The 13,897-nt window shown below is 42.7% G+C and overlaps 1 protein-coding gene across 1 annotated transcript in view; it reads right to left on the bottom strand.

The window, feature by feature from the left end:
* NUP153 (nucleoporin 153) overlaps window positions 1–12,111 on the bottom strand; it is a 72,227-nt gene extending 60,116 nt beyond the window's left edge. The window contains exon 1 of the mRNA XM_027524822.1: window positions 11,471–12,111. Within this exon, the coding sequence (XP_027380623.1) occupies window positions 11,471–11,584 (114 nt within the window). The 5' untranslated portion in view covers window positions 11,585–12,111. The remainder of the gene's footprint in view (window positions 1–11,470) is intronic.
* Between the last annotated feature and the right edge of the window lie 1,786 nt (window positions 12,112–13,897).

Genomic DNA, 13,897 nt, shown 5'->3' with positions numbered 1-13,897 from the left:
GAGAGAGAGGAAATACTAGCAGCACGATGAAAGAAAGCACGATGTGCTTGACAGAAATAACGAAATAAGGATGCCAAAACTGACCTGGAAACACTATCGGAAGGAAATATTCCCCATGCTTCAATACCCCTCTACAGGGTAAATGATCCTAAGTCATCAAGAAAATCAAGAAAAGTTACAGTAAGCTCAGTAAACCCTAATTCTCATGGTTACCAAGATGTGGTCCCTTCACCGTTTATATCAGCATCTTCTCAGGCCGCATTCCAGCCCGACTAAATCCAGGAGGTAGGACTCACCTGTTTTAACAGACCCTCACAAGTGATTCTGGTGTACGCTATATTTTTGAGAACCACCAATCTAGTTAAAGAGATTAGGAAATTAAATACATTTCAGGAAATCACAATACAATTATCTCTACAAGAGGTGAATAAAATTATGTATACTTAAATCTTAATATTCAGTTACCTGGAACATGTATATGTGGAGCACTAGTCAGACACTAATTAAAATATATCAAAATACTATGTAACCAATCAGAAAAACAAAGCTTAGAGGAGACAGTGCTGAATACAATGTGGCTTACATAACTATTTCCTGAGCATTTCCCAACTTTAGCCATGATTTTTACCTGTACTGTTACTTAACGGTTTTCTATCTGTGTGTGTGTGTGTCAGTCGCTCAGTCACGTCCAACTCTTTGCGACCCCATGGACTGTAGCCCGCCAGGCTCCTCTGTCCATGGAATTCTCCAGCGAAGAATACTGGAGTAGGTTGCCATTTCCTTCTCCAGGGGATCTTCCCAACCCAGGGATCGAACCCAGGTCTCCAGCATTGAAGGCAGATTCTTTACTCTCTGAGCCCCTAGGAAAGCCACCAGGAAGTGTATTTCTCTTAATAAACAGCTCTTTCTACACAATAAAATCTACCAAATCACAGATTTGATTCTGTACCAGTCCTCACTTGCACTTCCCTGACACCATCTTCGATGACTGTCTCAACAAAGTGGCTCATGAGAGACTCTGGAGGTCATTAGCTATCAGAGGAGGAAGGAAAGTGAAGTCTCTCTTCCTGGGCTCTCTCTGCTCAAACACTCTATCTTTAAAACTACAGCTCCAGCCAGCCAGCCTTAGCTCCACTCCAGTTACACAGTTTCTTCCCTTTATTTGTCTAGTCCTAGTGGTGGCGGCAGCTTCCCACTACTGCTAGTCTCTGAGCATCCTGCTAGCCTCTATGTATTCCTTTAACCACCAGCATTTATCTCTGAGCAGACTCTTAAAAGAAATTTCAGCTGGAATTAACTGTTTCTTGCTGGGTCCTTAACTGATAGAGCAGTGTACTTTTGTTAAATTTGTTTTCTAATTAATATGAAAATTAAAGTCAGCCCGGTCATTGGATTCATCTTCTTTAGCAACAATACATGTGCTACATTCGGGGAAAACACATTTTTTTGGCCGTGTGTTGGTATCTCAGTTCCCAGTGAAAGTCAAAGTCGCTCAGTCCTATCCAACTATTTGTGACCCCATGGACTATACAGTCTGTGGAATTCTCCAAGCCAGAATACTGGAACGGGTAGCCTTTCCCTTCTCCAGGGGAATCTTCCCAACCCAGGGATCGAACCCAGGTCTCCCACATGGCAGGCAGAGGTTTTACTGAACCACAAGGGAAGCCCTTAGTTCCCAGACCAGGGATCAAACCTGGAGCACCAGCAGTGAAAGCACCAAGTCTTAACCAGTAGGCCACCAGGGAATTCCCCAGGAAGCACTTATTACCCAAAAGTTACATCAAACTTTTATCTCTATAAGACAGTACATAAATGGACCAGGAAAGAGGCTTATCCTGATGAATATTTTAAAATCTTATCTAACTCACAGAGGTAAAAGCGAACATTGTTTTACTTCATTCAATTAATTTAATCAATACTTATTGATCATACACTACATGTCAGGCAAGAACACGGGATAAAGCAGGGAACAAGTTCCTGCCCTCTTGGAACTTAGATTCTAAGTTAGGGAGACAAAATGTGTAACGTGTAACACACACAATATGGTGATTTGGTGCTATGGACAACAACAAAGCAGGAAAGCAAAACGGGGCAGCTGTTTTATACAGGCAAAGACCTGATAAAACGTGAGGAAGGCGCCTTGCACATTTCTAGTAGAGAAGTATTATAGACTGAGGAAGCAAAAAGTGCAAAGACTCAAATGTAGAAGTGTCCTTGGCACATGCTGTCCAAGCTTCCAGTAACTTTGTTAATAAATGTTTAATCTAATAGACTTGAAATAACTACTTAAATCCTTCAAAATTCCCCTTTGATCATTTGGTGTGTGTGTGCATGCACATGTGAGAGAGAGAGAGAATCCATGTGCAAACCTTTTGTTCCAAAACCTAAAACAGTGGTCCTCAGACTGTAAGTCTTCAGACCAGCAGCCTTGGTGTCACCTAAGATCATGTTAGAAATGGAAATCTGTTTTAACAGGCTCTTGAGGTGATTCTTATGCAAATTAAAGTTTGAAGAACACTGTACTAAAATCATCTAAAAATTCAATTGCAGGTTTCCTAGCTAAGGCCATGATAAACATAACCGTGAAAATAAGCTTAACAACAAAATTAACTATTTCTGACATTATCTCAAATGCCATGCCACTTGCATCAATTTTCAAAACTATCTACTTTATAGTATGAATTCTGAAAAATTAAACATAGGAGAGAAGTAAAACATAAAAAAGCATACTTCTCAATCTATTTTATTCCCAATTAAAGACAACTTCTGCTTTATTGACTACGCCAAAGCCTTTGACTGTGTGGATCATGACAAACTGCAGAAAATTCTTAAAGAGGTGGGAATACCAGACCACCTTAGTTGCCTCCTGAGAAATCTGTAAGCAGGTCAAGAACCAACAAACAGTTAGAACCAGAGATGGAACAACAGACTAGTTCCAAATCGGAAAAGGACTATGTCAAAGCTGTATACTGTCACCCTACTTATTTAACTTATATGCAGAGTTCATCATGAGAAATGCCAGGCTAGATGAAGCACAAGGTGGAATCAAGATTGCTGGCAGAAATATCAATAACCTCAGATATGCAGGTGACACCACCCTTATAGCAGAAAGCAAAGAGGAACTGAAGAGCTTCTTGATGAAATTGAAAGAGGAGAGTGAAAAAGCTGGCTTAAAACTCAACATTAAAAAAACTAAGATCACAGCATCTGGTCCCATAACTTCATGGCAAACAGATGCGGAAACAATGGAAACAGTGAGAGACTTTACTTTTTGGGGCTCCAAAATCACTGCAGGTGGTGACTGCAGCCATAAAAGCAAAAGACGCCTGCTCCTTGAAAGAAAAGCTATGATCAATCTAGACATCATATTAAAAAGCAGAGACAGTACTTTGCCAACAAAGGTCCATCTAGTCGAAACTATGATTTTTCCAGTAGTCACGTACAGATGTGAGAGCTGGACCATAAAGAAGGCTGAATGCTGAAGAACTGATGCTTTTGAACTATGGTGTTGGAGAAGACTCTTGAGAGTCCCTTGGACTGCAAAGAGAGCAAACCAGTCCATCCTAAAGGAGATCAGTCCTGAATATTCATTGGAAGGACTGATGCTGAAGCTTCAACACTTTGGCCAACTGATGAGAAAAACTGACACACTGTTAAAGACCCTGATGCTGGGAAAGACTGAAGGCAGAAGGGGATGACAGAAGATGAAATGGTCGGATGGCATCACCGACTCAACGGACATGAGTCTGAACAAGCTCCGGGAGCTGGTGATGGACAGGGAGGTCTGGCATGCTGCAGTCCATGGGGTCGCAGAGTCGGACACAACTGAGCGACTGAACTGAACTGAAAGACTTAACACATTTATTTATAGTAAATAATTGACTACCAGATACTAGAAGTTTAAAGAACAGCTCCTGCATTGCTGGGGGATTCTTCACTGTCTGAGCCACCAAGGAAGCCCTAAAGAACTGCTAGGGAAAAGAAATCTCCTGATCACGCAGAGAACAAGGCAAAGAGTAAGAAACCCTATCTACCGTTCAAATTTGGAGAAGCACTTTCTTGGCTGGCAATTTTTATGAATTTCAGTCACTAATAGGAGTCAGGAAAAAAAAGAAGAGCTAGAAAAAGGGAAAAATCATTTTCTTACCAAAGGTTTCTTTGATTGTATTACCAAATAAGGGCCTTCGTATTGAGATAAAAGTTATTATTTCAATAACATTTTCAAGAGTTATTTAGATAAGACGTTTCAGGTCTTTCCAGGAATGGGGTAAATCAGCTTCCGGTATGGACCCAGGAGAAAGAACGTTTTGTGATACATTCTCTCTCTCTTTTTTTGGCCATGCAGCCTGGGTTCTTAGTTCCCTGACCAGGGACCAAATCCATAACCTCTTCAGTGAAAGCTCAGAATCCTAATCACTGGACAGCCAGGGAATTCCCCGTCTTGTATATTAAATACAAACAACCTAACCTTGAGGGGGAAACAGAAGTACATGGAGTAAAGGTCTGATAAGCAGTGAATACTCAAGCCCAACTTTACCAGAGTAGCTTTCTCTCCACTTTCAGAGGCTTCATTATAACGTGATGTAGTTTTCCTAAAGAAAAGCTTCTCTGATCCTCCAAATCTAGGACCATCACTCACTCACATGCACCAACAGTGCCCTGTACTTCCCAAGTGGAGGTGAGCTGTCAAGTGGGATGGTAATGACAAATCTCTCATCTCCGCTAGAAGATCAGCTCTGTGAAGGCAGCAACAGGTCTGTACAGTGCAGATTAGCTGCTGCATGATTTTAGTTTATCTACGGATGCAATACTCAACCAACTTCTTATTCCCACATGTGATATGCTGTGGCAAGTTTCAAAAAAAAAAAAAAACATCAGTAATCCTAGAATTCAAAAAATAAATAATACATTTGCTTGGCGTAACAGTTTCAGTTTAAATATTTTCGTTGCCACGCTAATAGCCCTTCCTCCAAAAAACAATTTGTGAAACTATCCAAGAGCATGGGAAAATCAAACCATCCTCTGGAATGATAAATAACACAAAGCCAACTAAATGAAAAGAAAAGTCAAAGAAAAAAATTAATGAATGGTTTAGAAAAAGCAACAAAACAGAGTATTAAAATCTTAAAAATACTTCTTGTAGCCCCAAAGCAAAGTCTACACTAGATGATCCTAAGTAATGAAGCTGAATTCAAGGATTATAGGAGCAAAACTTTAAACCGAGACAGGTTACAACGATTGGGTTTCTCCCCCAAGAACTAAGGATTCTTCATTTGGCAAAAACAAACCACAACAAAAACCTTATCAAGATGCCACTGAGATTTAGAACAAGTACTCAATTTGGGGGCCAGAAGTTAAATTCAATTCAATACTATACCCTTATATTAAGTACATTCAATTTGTAAGGTACTGTGACTACATTAGCTTTTCGAATTACATTGAACCTGAGTTCAAGGGTTAATGAAAGAAGGCTGAGGTAGGGCCCAAGGCTCTTCTACAATCCAAACGCAGAACTCCTTTGTACTGAAAGAGAAATTCTTTGCCTATGTATCTTCTCATCAATTTGCAATCTCAGAATAAGCAGGGACACTCTCCATATCAGCACTCATAGACTTCCTTCTTCTTACATGTCCTCTGTTCCTACTAGTTTTTTTGATCTCAGTTCTATTCAACTCTTTTCTTCACATTATCCTCTATTAAACAGTAGAATTCAGATTATAAAATCTCTTCTCACATAAACTTTACTGGGTCTCTCACTATAAATATTAAACATAATCTTCAGTTTGAAGGTTCTGGGGCCCTATTCTCCCAGAAAACACTGTTGTTTTGATTTTTATCTGCTCTTTGGGCTAGATTTTGTTGAAGTTTGTCAATGACCCTTAGTTTTCTTCCAGGGGTCTGTGAACTCTCTCCGTACTCCCTCAGCTCCCATGTCCCTAGTCTTCCCTTTCCACTCTTTTTGGAAGTCTCATTTCAAACAGACTCCCTAATCAGTTTTCCCCTTGCTCCATCCACCCCAAGTGAAGAACAAGGGCTAAGAACCAAAGACTTCATGTGAGACTTGAATATCTAATTATAAAATATCTTTAACACTAAATAGTAAAAACCTAGATGCTACTCTAAGTCTTTCCGTTATTTCCAGTTTTTAATACATCCATTCTTACATTACTTACTTCAAAAATGTATCTATTAGAAAGTACTCAAATTCTAATGCAGTAATATTGAATCTGATTCCAATAATCTGAATTTAACCCAAGCTGTTGTCACATTTTACAACCTACAGTTAAGCTTTCCCTATCCAACAAGTCTAAATCTTTCCGGCCACGTAAATGATTTCCATCCATTCTTTATACGTTTCATTTTTCTTTTCAACGTCAAGTTCAGTTCAGTTGCTCAGTCGTGTCCGACTCTTTCCGACCCCATGAACCGCAGCACACCAGGCCTCCCTGTCCATCACCAACTCCCAGAGTCCACCCAAACCCATGTCCATCGAGTCGATCATGCCATCCAACCATCTCATCCTCTGTCATCCCCTTCTCCTCCTCCTCTCAATCTTTCCCAGCATCAGGGTCTTTTCCAATGAGTCAGCTCTTTGCATCAGGTGTCAAGAGATTAAGTCAGAAAACATGAGCATACAAGTTATTCTAACCAAAAAAAAATTTTAAACTATAACTGGCCACAATTTTCAACCTCCTTTAAGGCTCTTTAACACTAATTCAGGTAGGAGAAACATGACCTGGCTTAGTTTCTTATTTTTAGAGATTCATATTACAGAAGTAGAATTAATAGATAATTAACAGTGATCTAACAAGGGCAAGAAAAGGATTCCCTACAAGACCTTCCAAACTAGCAACACGAGACCCAATAAAAGCCTAAGGCAATTTAACCCACCGTAAGTTACCCCAAAAAGATACTGTCGCTTTCCTTTCACAATCTGTTTGGAAACTGGATGTAAAAGTGTATTAAGCCACAAGCAAATGGGCAGGGAAACTGAAATATATTTAGACAGAAGCAGCATTCTATCACCCTGTTTCAAACAGTGAATACCGTAAATTGTATCTGGTGGCAAGACTTTTCAACTGGGCTTCCCAACACAGAAGAATCGTTCAAAAATATATTACAACCATGACCATAAGCTAAGTAGCTACAAGTAAAACGTTTTTGAAAATACAAGGTCATTAACATTACATCTTTCCAGTAATATTGTGTGCCTAATGAAATGGTTTTAATTAGTGACATCAGACCATTTTATTTCAAACTGATAGGTAATTGCCTCAAAGGGCTTTCCAGGAAAGAGAGACATCTGGACTTTTTTTGTCATAAGAAAAATTGGTGAGTAAATTGATAAAACTATTTCACAAGGGTTTCTCGTCGCAAACAAAATTTTCTACTATGCATTAAACAGTATGTGGATTTATTTTCCTATACACTTAAATGACTGGCATCTAAGAGGAAAATGTTAAAAACAATATATTTTTAAACAGTTTACGGCTGTTTAAAGGTTTGACCTCATCACTCAGAAAACAAGTCGTAAAATCCAATACAAGCCTATAAAAGATTGAATTTGGGTATATAAAAGAAAGATACCTCTACTAATCAGAGACTAAACATTTAAATCAAAAGGTTCTATTTAACCACAACAGTTTCCAATGAGTCCTTACTATATATGCAGGCCCAGTTCTAAGAGCTTTACTTACATTATCTAACTCAACCCCTCACAACAGATTTCCACTTTACAGATGAGTAAATTAAGCAGAGAGAACTTTCCAAGTCCTGGCAGAACAAGGATTCAAACCCAGATGCTCTGAGTGGATTACAGCACTTTTTTCTAACAACTATGTCCATTTGTTTTTGCTGACAGTATTAATTAAACATCTAGGATACAGCAAATAAAGATAAAAGTAAAAAACAACTCAGGGATTTCTGGGATGAGTTATGTATTCAATCTTTCAATATCCCTCCTTCTCAAAACTGAGAATGCTCTTCAGCCATCCAATACCAAGCAGGACAAAATATCACACAGAAGCTACCGAAACAGCAAAAACCACACAATCTTATAAACCAGTGCCAGGCAAACCATAGTCTGTGGCCCAGACTCAGTCCTCAGCCTGTGTTCATACAGGCCTCAAGCTAAGAACAATTTTCACATTTTTTAGAGTTATAAAACAAAGAACACGCAGGAACAAAACCTAAAATATTTACTATCTGGCCCTTTACAGAAGAACTTTATAGACTCCTGATCTAAGCTACTGAATACATAAAGGAGCTTTCACCTCCCTCCAAAAAAATAGCTAAATGCAGAAACTGACTTGAAGGACAAACTGCCTCTAGGAAAATAAAATGAGTGGATTCCCTTAGCTCCAAGCCAGAAGACAAAACCTCTGAAGCACATCCCCCAAACAAGGGCAAAAATAAGTAGTTCCCCTCTCACCAGGAGGTGGCAGTAGATTCTTCAAGAGGCAAGGTTCTGATTTGCCCATGGGCTCAAGCTTTTTGTGGCGGCTATTAAGAAAAGCAGCTTGACCTCTCCAGAGCTCACTTTCTGGACCTGACAATCTGCATAAAAAGGAAATGGGAAAGGAGACTGAACAGGCAACAAGACCTAACCACATACTCTTTAGGGACCTGTTCACTCCCACTAGAAGAATGATACCATTTCCTAAATGCATCTGGGCTAAGAGTTAAGGGCTAGGGAAGAAAGCAGGAGAAAATGATCAACTTAATCATTCAGTGCTGTTTTTCACATTCGCTTAAGTTACCACCCTTCAGTTAGTTAACTGACAATGAATTTTTCTCTCCACAACTTCAAGCAAGATGCCATTTTAAAGATCAGAAGTTAAAAGGAAAAAATGTAAACTTTAGATATACCTCAGCAGAGCTAAACCAGAAGTCAAAACAGGAAATTGCAAGTCAGTGGAACACATGCGAAAGTCACAGGTACTGCGTGACTACACAAGCCAGTTATCCTGACAAGCAATGGCAAAGACCCACTAACTGAGCCAGATCTCTCATTCTTTCAGTCCTCAGCTGCACAACCAAAAAACTTTGTTTTTGCCCAGAAACCAGTGGACGTTTAATCAAAATACATCAGTATAAAACATGCCATGTCATGAAGCTCCATGCTATTCATGATGACTCAGCAGCTGCTGCTAAACACAGAGGTGACAGCCTAGGATAGCTGACAGCAAGCAGGTGGTCTACAAGTTCACAGAAGTTTTGATAAGGACTAAAGAACATCCTTAAGATTTTAAAAAATCCTCAAATTAAATCTTCTTTTGTATATGCCTGGATACTTTTCTTTGGTAGTAACCGCCAATACTAACTGTTGTTGTTCAGTGGCAAGTCGTGTCCAATTCTGCAACCCCATGGACTGCAGCACGCCAGGCTCCCCTGCTCTTCACTACCTCCCGGAGTTTGCTCAAACTCAAGTCCATTGAGTCCGTGAGTCATGCTATCCAACCATATTAGCCAATACTAATAATACCTACAGAGTAGATTAAGAAACTCCCACCTTTAATCTCAATTCAATAGCTACAAATGTACTTTTTCAATTAAATGGCTGTGGCAATAAGCTGAATACTTTAGACAGGGGGAAATGATAAATTACCAAACTTTAAAATAAAACTGCACAGTCTGAAATCATATCAGCTCTAAGACAATTTGGATCACAAGTGTTATGCTGTTAAGGCATCATCTCCCTCAAATTAAGTTTTTATCCAAGTATATTTAAAAATAAGGTGTGACTTTGGCTTTTGCCACCTAGAATATAGGAGCTTCTTTCTAAACTCTGTCCAGACCATCCAATGATCTGTATTTACATTTCATTTTTTATGTAGTAACTTTCTCCTAAGGAAAGCACTCAGACATTTATTTTTTCAGAAAAACCAAAAAGCACATGTGTCAAACTTCCTCCCAACAAAAGGATTAGGTTAAAGGGCCAGGCTTGTGACCTGAATTCTAATCTTGCTCCTCACAAAGAAAATTTGAAAACCAAGCCTACCTGGGGGAACACTGGTGGGAGGTGATAGTAATGTCAAGACTTGTAACCATTAGTAGAGAGCTACCTAACATTATAAACTACAAATTTCACTATTAGGAAACTTCTCCCAAATCTTTACTTTTAAAATTCTGTTTTTAATGATACAATTTAACAACAGCACCAAACATGTTTAACTGCTAAATATTTATTATCATCCGAATAAAGCAATCTAAAAGTCTACCTTTAACAGTATGCAACAAGTTACCAGACCCTTTTGCTATACTCTTTTTTATAGGTTTAAGGCCCACACTTACTTCCTACCTCACTATCAGTGAAAAGTTTTATAAGTGACTTTTATTAGAAGGTTTTCAACATTTTCCCACTCAATCCCCCGTAACAAACAAGCAAAACTTAATTTAAGATACTTAACTTAAAGATACTTAAAGATACTTAACTTTCTCAGAATCAAATGTCTGAGGATAAACTCATATTTTTATAATTTCAAACACCCACAAGTGCACAAGGTGGTTAAATTTCAAGACCACCAACATTCCTGTAGTGTCGAAAGTACCTAAACTTCTAGAATACCCACTGCAATATTAAAATATTTTGTGCATGAGATCAGAACTGGAGTCCCGGTCAACTGTGCATAATGGCCAATTCTAGTCTCCAAAATAAAACGCGCGGGTGTGTGTGGGGAGGAGGGGGAAAAAGGTTGGACAAAAGTGGGGAGGGAAAAGTCTCGCGACGGAAAAAAAGACGTAGTGCGGAGAGGGACTTTCAAAATGCCCCAGTGCCACTAACGATATCCCGGTTGAAGAAAAAAAATAAGCCAGGACTCTTAGATCGGGGAGAGCCACGGGGAGATGGAGAATTTAAAGGATGGAGAAGAAGTTATTCCACTTTCCCTGTAACAGCGCCCCCGCCAAGCCCCAGGTAGGTAGGTACCCTGGCGGGGTGAGGATCAGAGTCCTTGGGGCAGCCCCGCTCCCCGCACGCGCTGAAACGCGGGTGACCAGAAATCTGCAGGCGTTGGGGGAAGGGGGTGGCCCTCCCAGCCACAGCTTTTTCCCTTTTCCCTTGAGGGACATGAGTAATTACCGCCCCCCCCCTCCAAGCTCGTAATCCCCGCCAAAAAAAAAAAAAAAAAAGGGCAGAAATACGGGCCCACCGTGGGCCTCGGACTTGTGTTCCCGCCCTGCGCTCCGGCCCGGGGAAAGCCCCGGGGCGGAGAGGGCCAGGGTGCGGGACGGGGGGGGTGGTGGAGAGAGGAGGCCGAGCCACACGTGTGCGCCGCAGGGCTGGCCGTCCTCAAGCCCACTTCCCGTCGCCGCCCCGGCGGCCTCGGCTCCCGCCGCCTCGCCCGGGGCCTCCCGGACGCTCCACGTGGGGCGCCAGGACCGCCCCCCCCCCCGCTCACCCCGTCGCCGCCAGCCCAGTACCCCCCCGCCCCGAGGGCCCCCCTCACACACGGCGCCGGGGCTCCCCTACCTGGTGCTGCGGTCGCCCCTGCTGGTAAGGCTTCATCGGGCCCTGGTGGCAACGCCGCGTCCGGATCTTGCCGCCGCCGCCGCCCCCTCCTCTGCCTCCGGCTCCCGAGGCCATGGCGGAGCCTCTGCGGCTTCCCCCTCCGGGGCGGGAGAGGCAGAGGCGGCCTCAGAGGACCCCCGCCCCCCGCCTTGCCTCGCCCGGCCCCAGCCCCCAAGAGTCCGCCCGCGCTGCCCTCACAGCGGGGGCCCAGGCCCACCGGGAACCGCGGGGCGGCGAGCAGAAGCGAAGAGAACGCGCGCCGGCGGCAGCGAGGTGGGGGGGGCAGGGGGGGGAGGCCACAGAGGCCCAGGAGCTGGCTCTCCGGTCCCGCAGGCTCCCGCGGACGCCCGCCTCTGTGTGTGTCACCGTCTCTATGGAGATTCCCCCCACAGAGGACAACGCGAGCGGCCCCCGGCGCTGCTCGGGCCTAACTCGGCCGCCGGCTGATGGGGATTCTTCTTCCGCACGCCCCAGCCGTGTAGCTGCCGCAGTTGAAGCCGCCGGCGCCGCCCGCCTACCCCTCCCCTTTGCGCACAGCGCCCGCCCCGCCGCTGCCGCCGTCGTCGTCGTCGCCGCCGTCGTCCCTGCAGTCGCCGCTGTTGCGTCTATTGCCGCTGCTAAGGCCGCCGCTGCGGTCGCGAGCCAGAACGCCGTCACTCGTCAGCGCCCGGCGAGCCTGCGTCATCACGCTGCGACCGGCTGATAGACGAGAAAGGGAGGCAGGAAGGAAGGAAGGGCTGTCGAGCCCGCGCTCTCGGCCGCGCGGGCCGCTGGGAAATGTAGTTAACGGGGGGAAGGCGAATTCTCGGAATGGACGCGGAAGGAGAGAGGCACGGTTTGCCGCAGAGGCACAAAGCCAGGGGGGTTCCGTTCCTTTTCCTGTGCTCGGCTATAAACGTAGACTTAGAAGACGCATTTAACACAGAAGCAGTAACCTTCTTACTCTCCTTCCTCGTGGTTGGTAAAGAGGACAGAAAGTGAGCAGATAGTTAAATCAGACAGGAGTGAACATTATCTTATAAAAAGAAAAAAACTGGTTGAAAAAAACAATGTTCATGATCTTTAAGCCTAAAGCAGAATTAGAAAAACATACAGTGTCATTAACGTTCCATTGTTACATAAGAGCTGTTGTCAAAGAACGCGAATTCTGGTTCCACCACTCTAGTTTGACCTTGGATAAGTCAAAACCTTCCTCCTCCCTATAAAATGGGAACTTTAATATCCACCTTATAGAACTGTTGTGATCATCCAAGTGGAGCACTTAGTATATTTCCTAGTATATGGGAAACGCAGTATATGAGTACAATGACTACGTACAGCCGTCAGCTCACATGAGAGGTAAAGGATATATTAGCAGTAATAAAACTGTACATATATTTGCCCCAAATAGAAGACGTATTTAGGAAAGTGAGTAAGTGAGCTAGGCTCAAACACTGAATCCACAAAGTATAGATATTTTAAGAGTTGACCGTTAAAAAGATATTGGTGATCAGGTGGTGTAGACCTTATTCAATGGACAAGACAGGGGTCCAAAGAATTCAGGTGGCATACTGGAGGACCCTTAGCTGGGCAGACAAAGCCAAGACTATAACTCAACTCTTCTGTAAGAGTTCAAACAAAGTAACCAAATGATTAGCAAGAAAATCTACTTCTGTGAAAACATAGGCTTAATGGACCATTTGGCTTCCCTGGTGGCTGACACGGTAAAGCATCTGCCTGCAATGCAGATGACCAGCGTTCAGTCCATGGGTGGGGAAGATCCCCTGGAGAAGGAAATGGCTACCCACTTCAGTATTCTTGCCTGAAGAATTTCATGGACAGGAACTGGGAGGGCTACAGTCCAAGGGGTCTCCAAGAGCCACACAGGACTATGCAGACAGATACACACTTAATTTTAAGTCTATCGCTTAGTAGCTATGTAGCCTCTGGGAAGTTATCAGTCTCCTAAGTTTCAGTTTCCTCATCTGCAAATAGAATGAATATATATAGTTCATAATAACTGCTTAGAAAGCATCTAATAGCATCCAGTTATCAGATACAAATAATTAACTGTAAGACTGTTAAACCAAACTACCATCAAACTGCATGACTCCAATCACTATATAAATCATATACGTCAAAATGTGAAGCCGAACCTACAGTACCTTGAAATTTGTAGTACCTTCCAGCACCTAAGGAACCATGCCATATCAAGCATAGGTTTACAGAACAAATGGCATCTCTGACTAAAACCACCAAGACTATAAAAACTTCCCAAACATGATGGACAAAATTAATCTACCTCCTTTTTGTGTTTCAGTGTCTTCCCCCTAAAGCACTCTCTTCCCCCTGAATCTCTTCCTCCTAAAGCACTTCATCTTTCTTCAATACAATTGTTTGTCTTCAAGA

Source organism: Bos indicus x Bos taurus, chromosome 23, assembly GCF_003369695.1.
Source record: "Bos indicus x Bos taurus breed Angus x Brahman F1 hybrid chromosome 23, Bos_hybrid_MaternalHap_v2.0, whole genome shotgun sequence".
In the NCBI taxonomy this organism is placed as follows: Eukaryota; Metazoa; Chordata; class Mammalia; order Artiodactyla; family Bovidae; genus Bos; species Bos indicus x Bos taurus.
The sequence above is the reverse complement of the archived record's forward strand: the minus strand, read 5'-3'. Positions and strand labels throughout refer to the sequence as shown.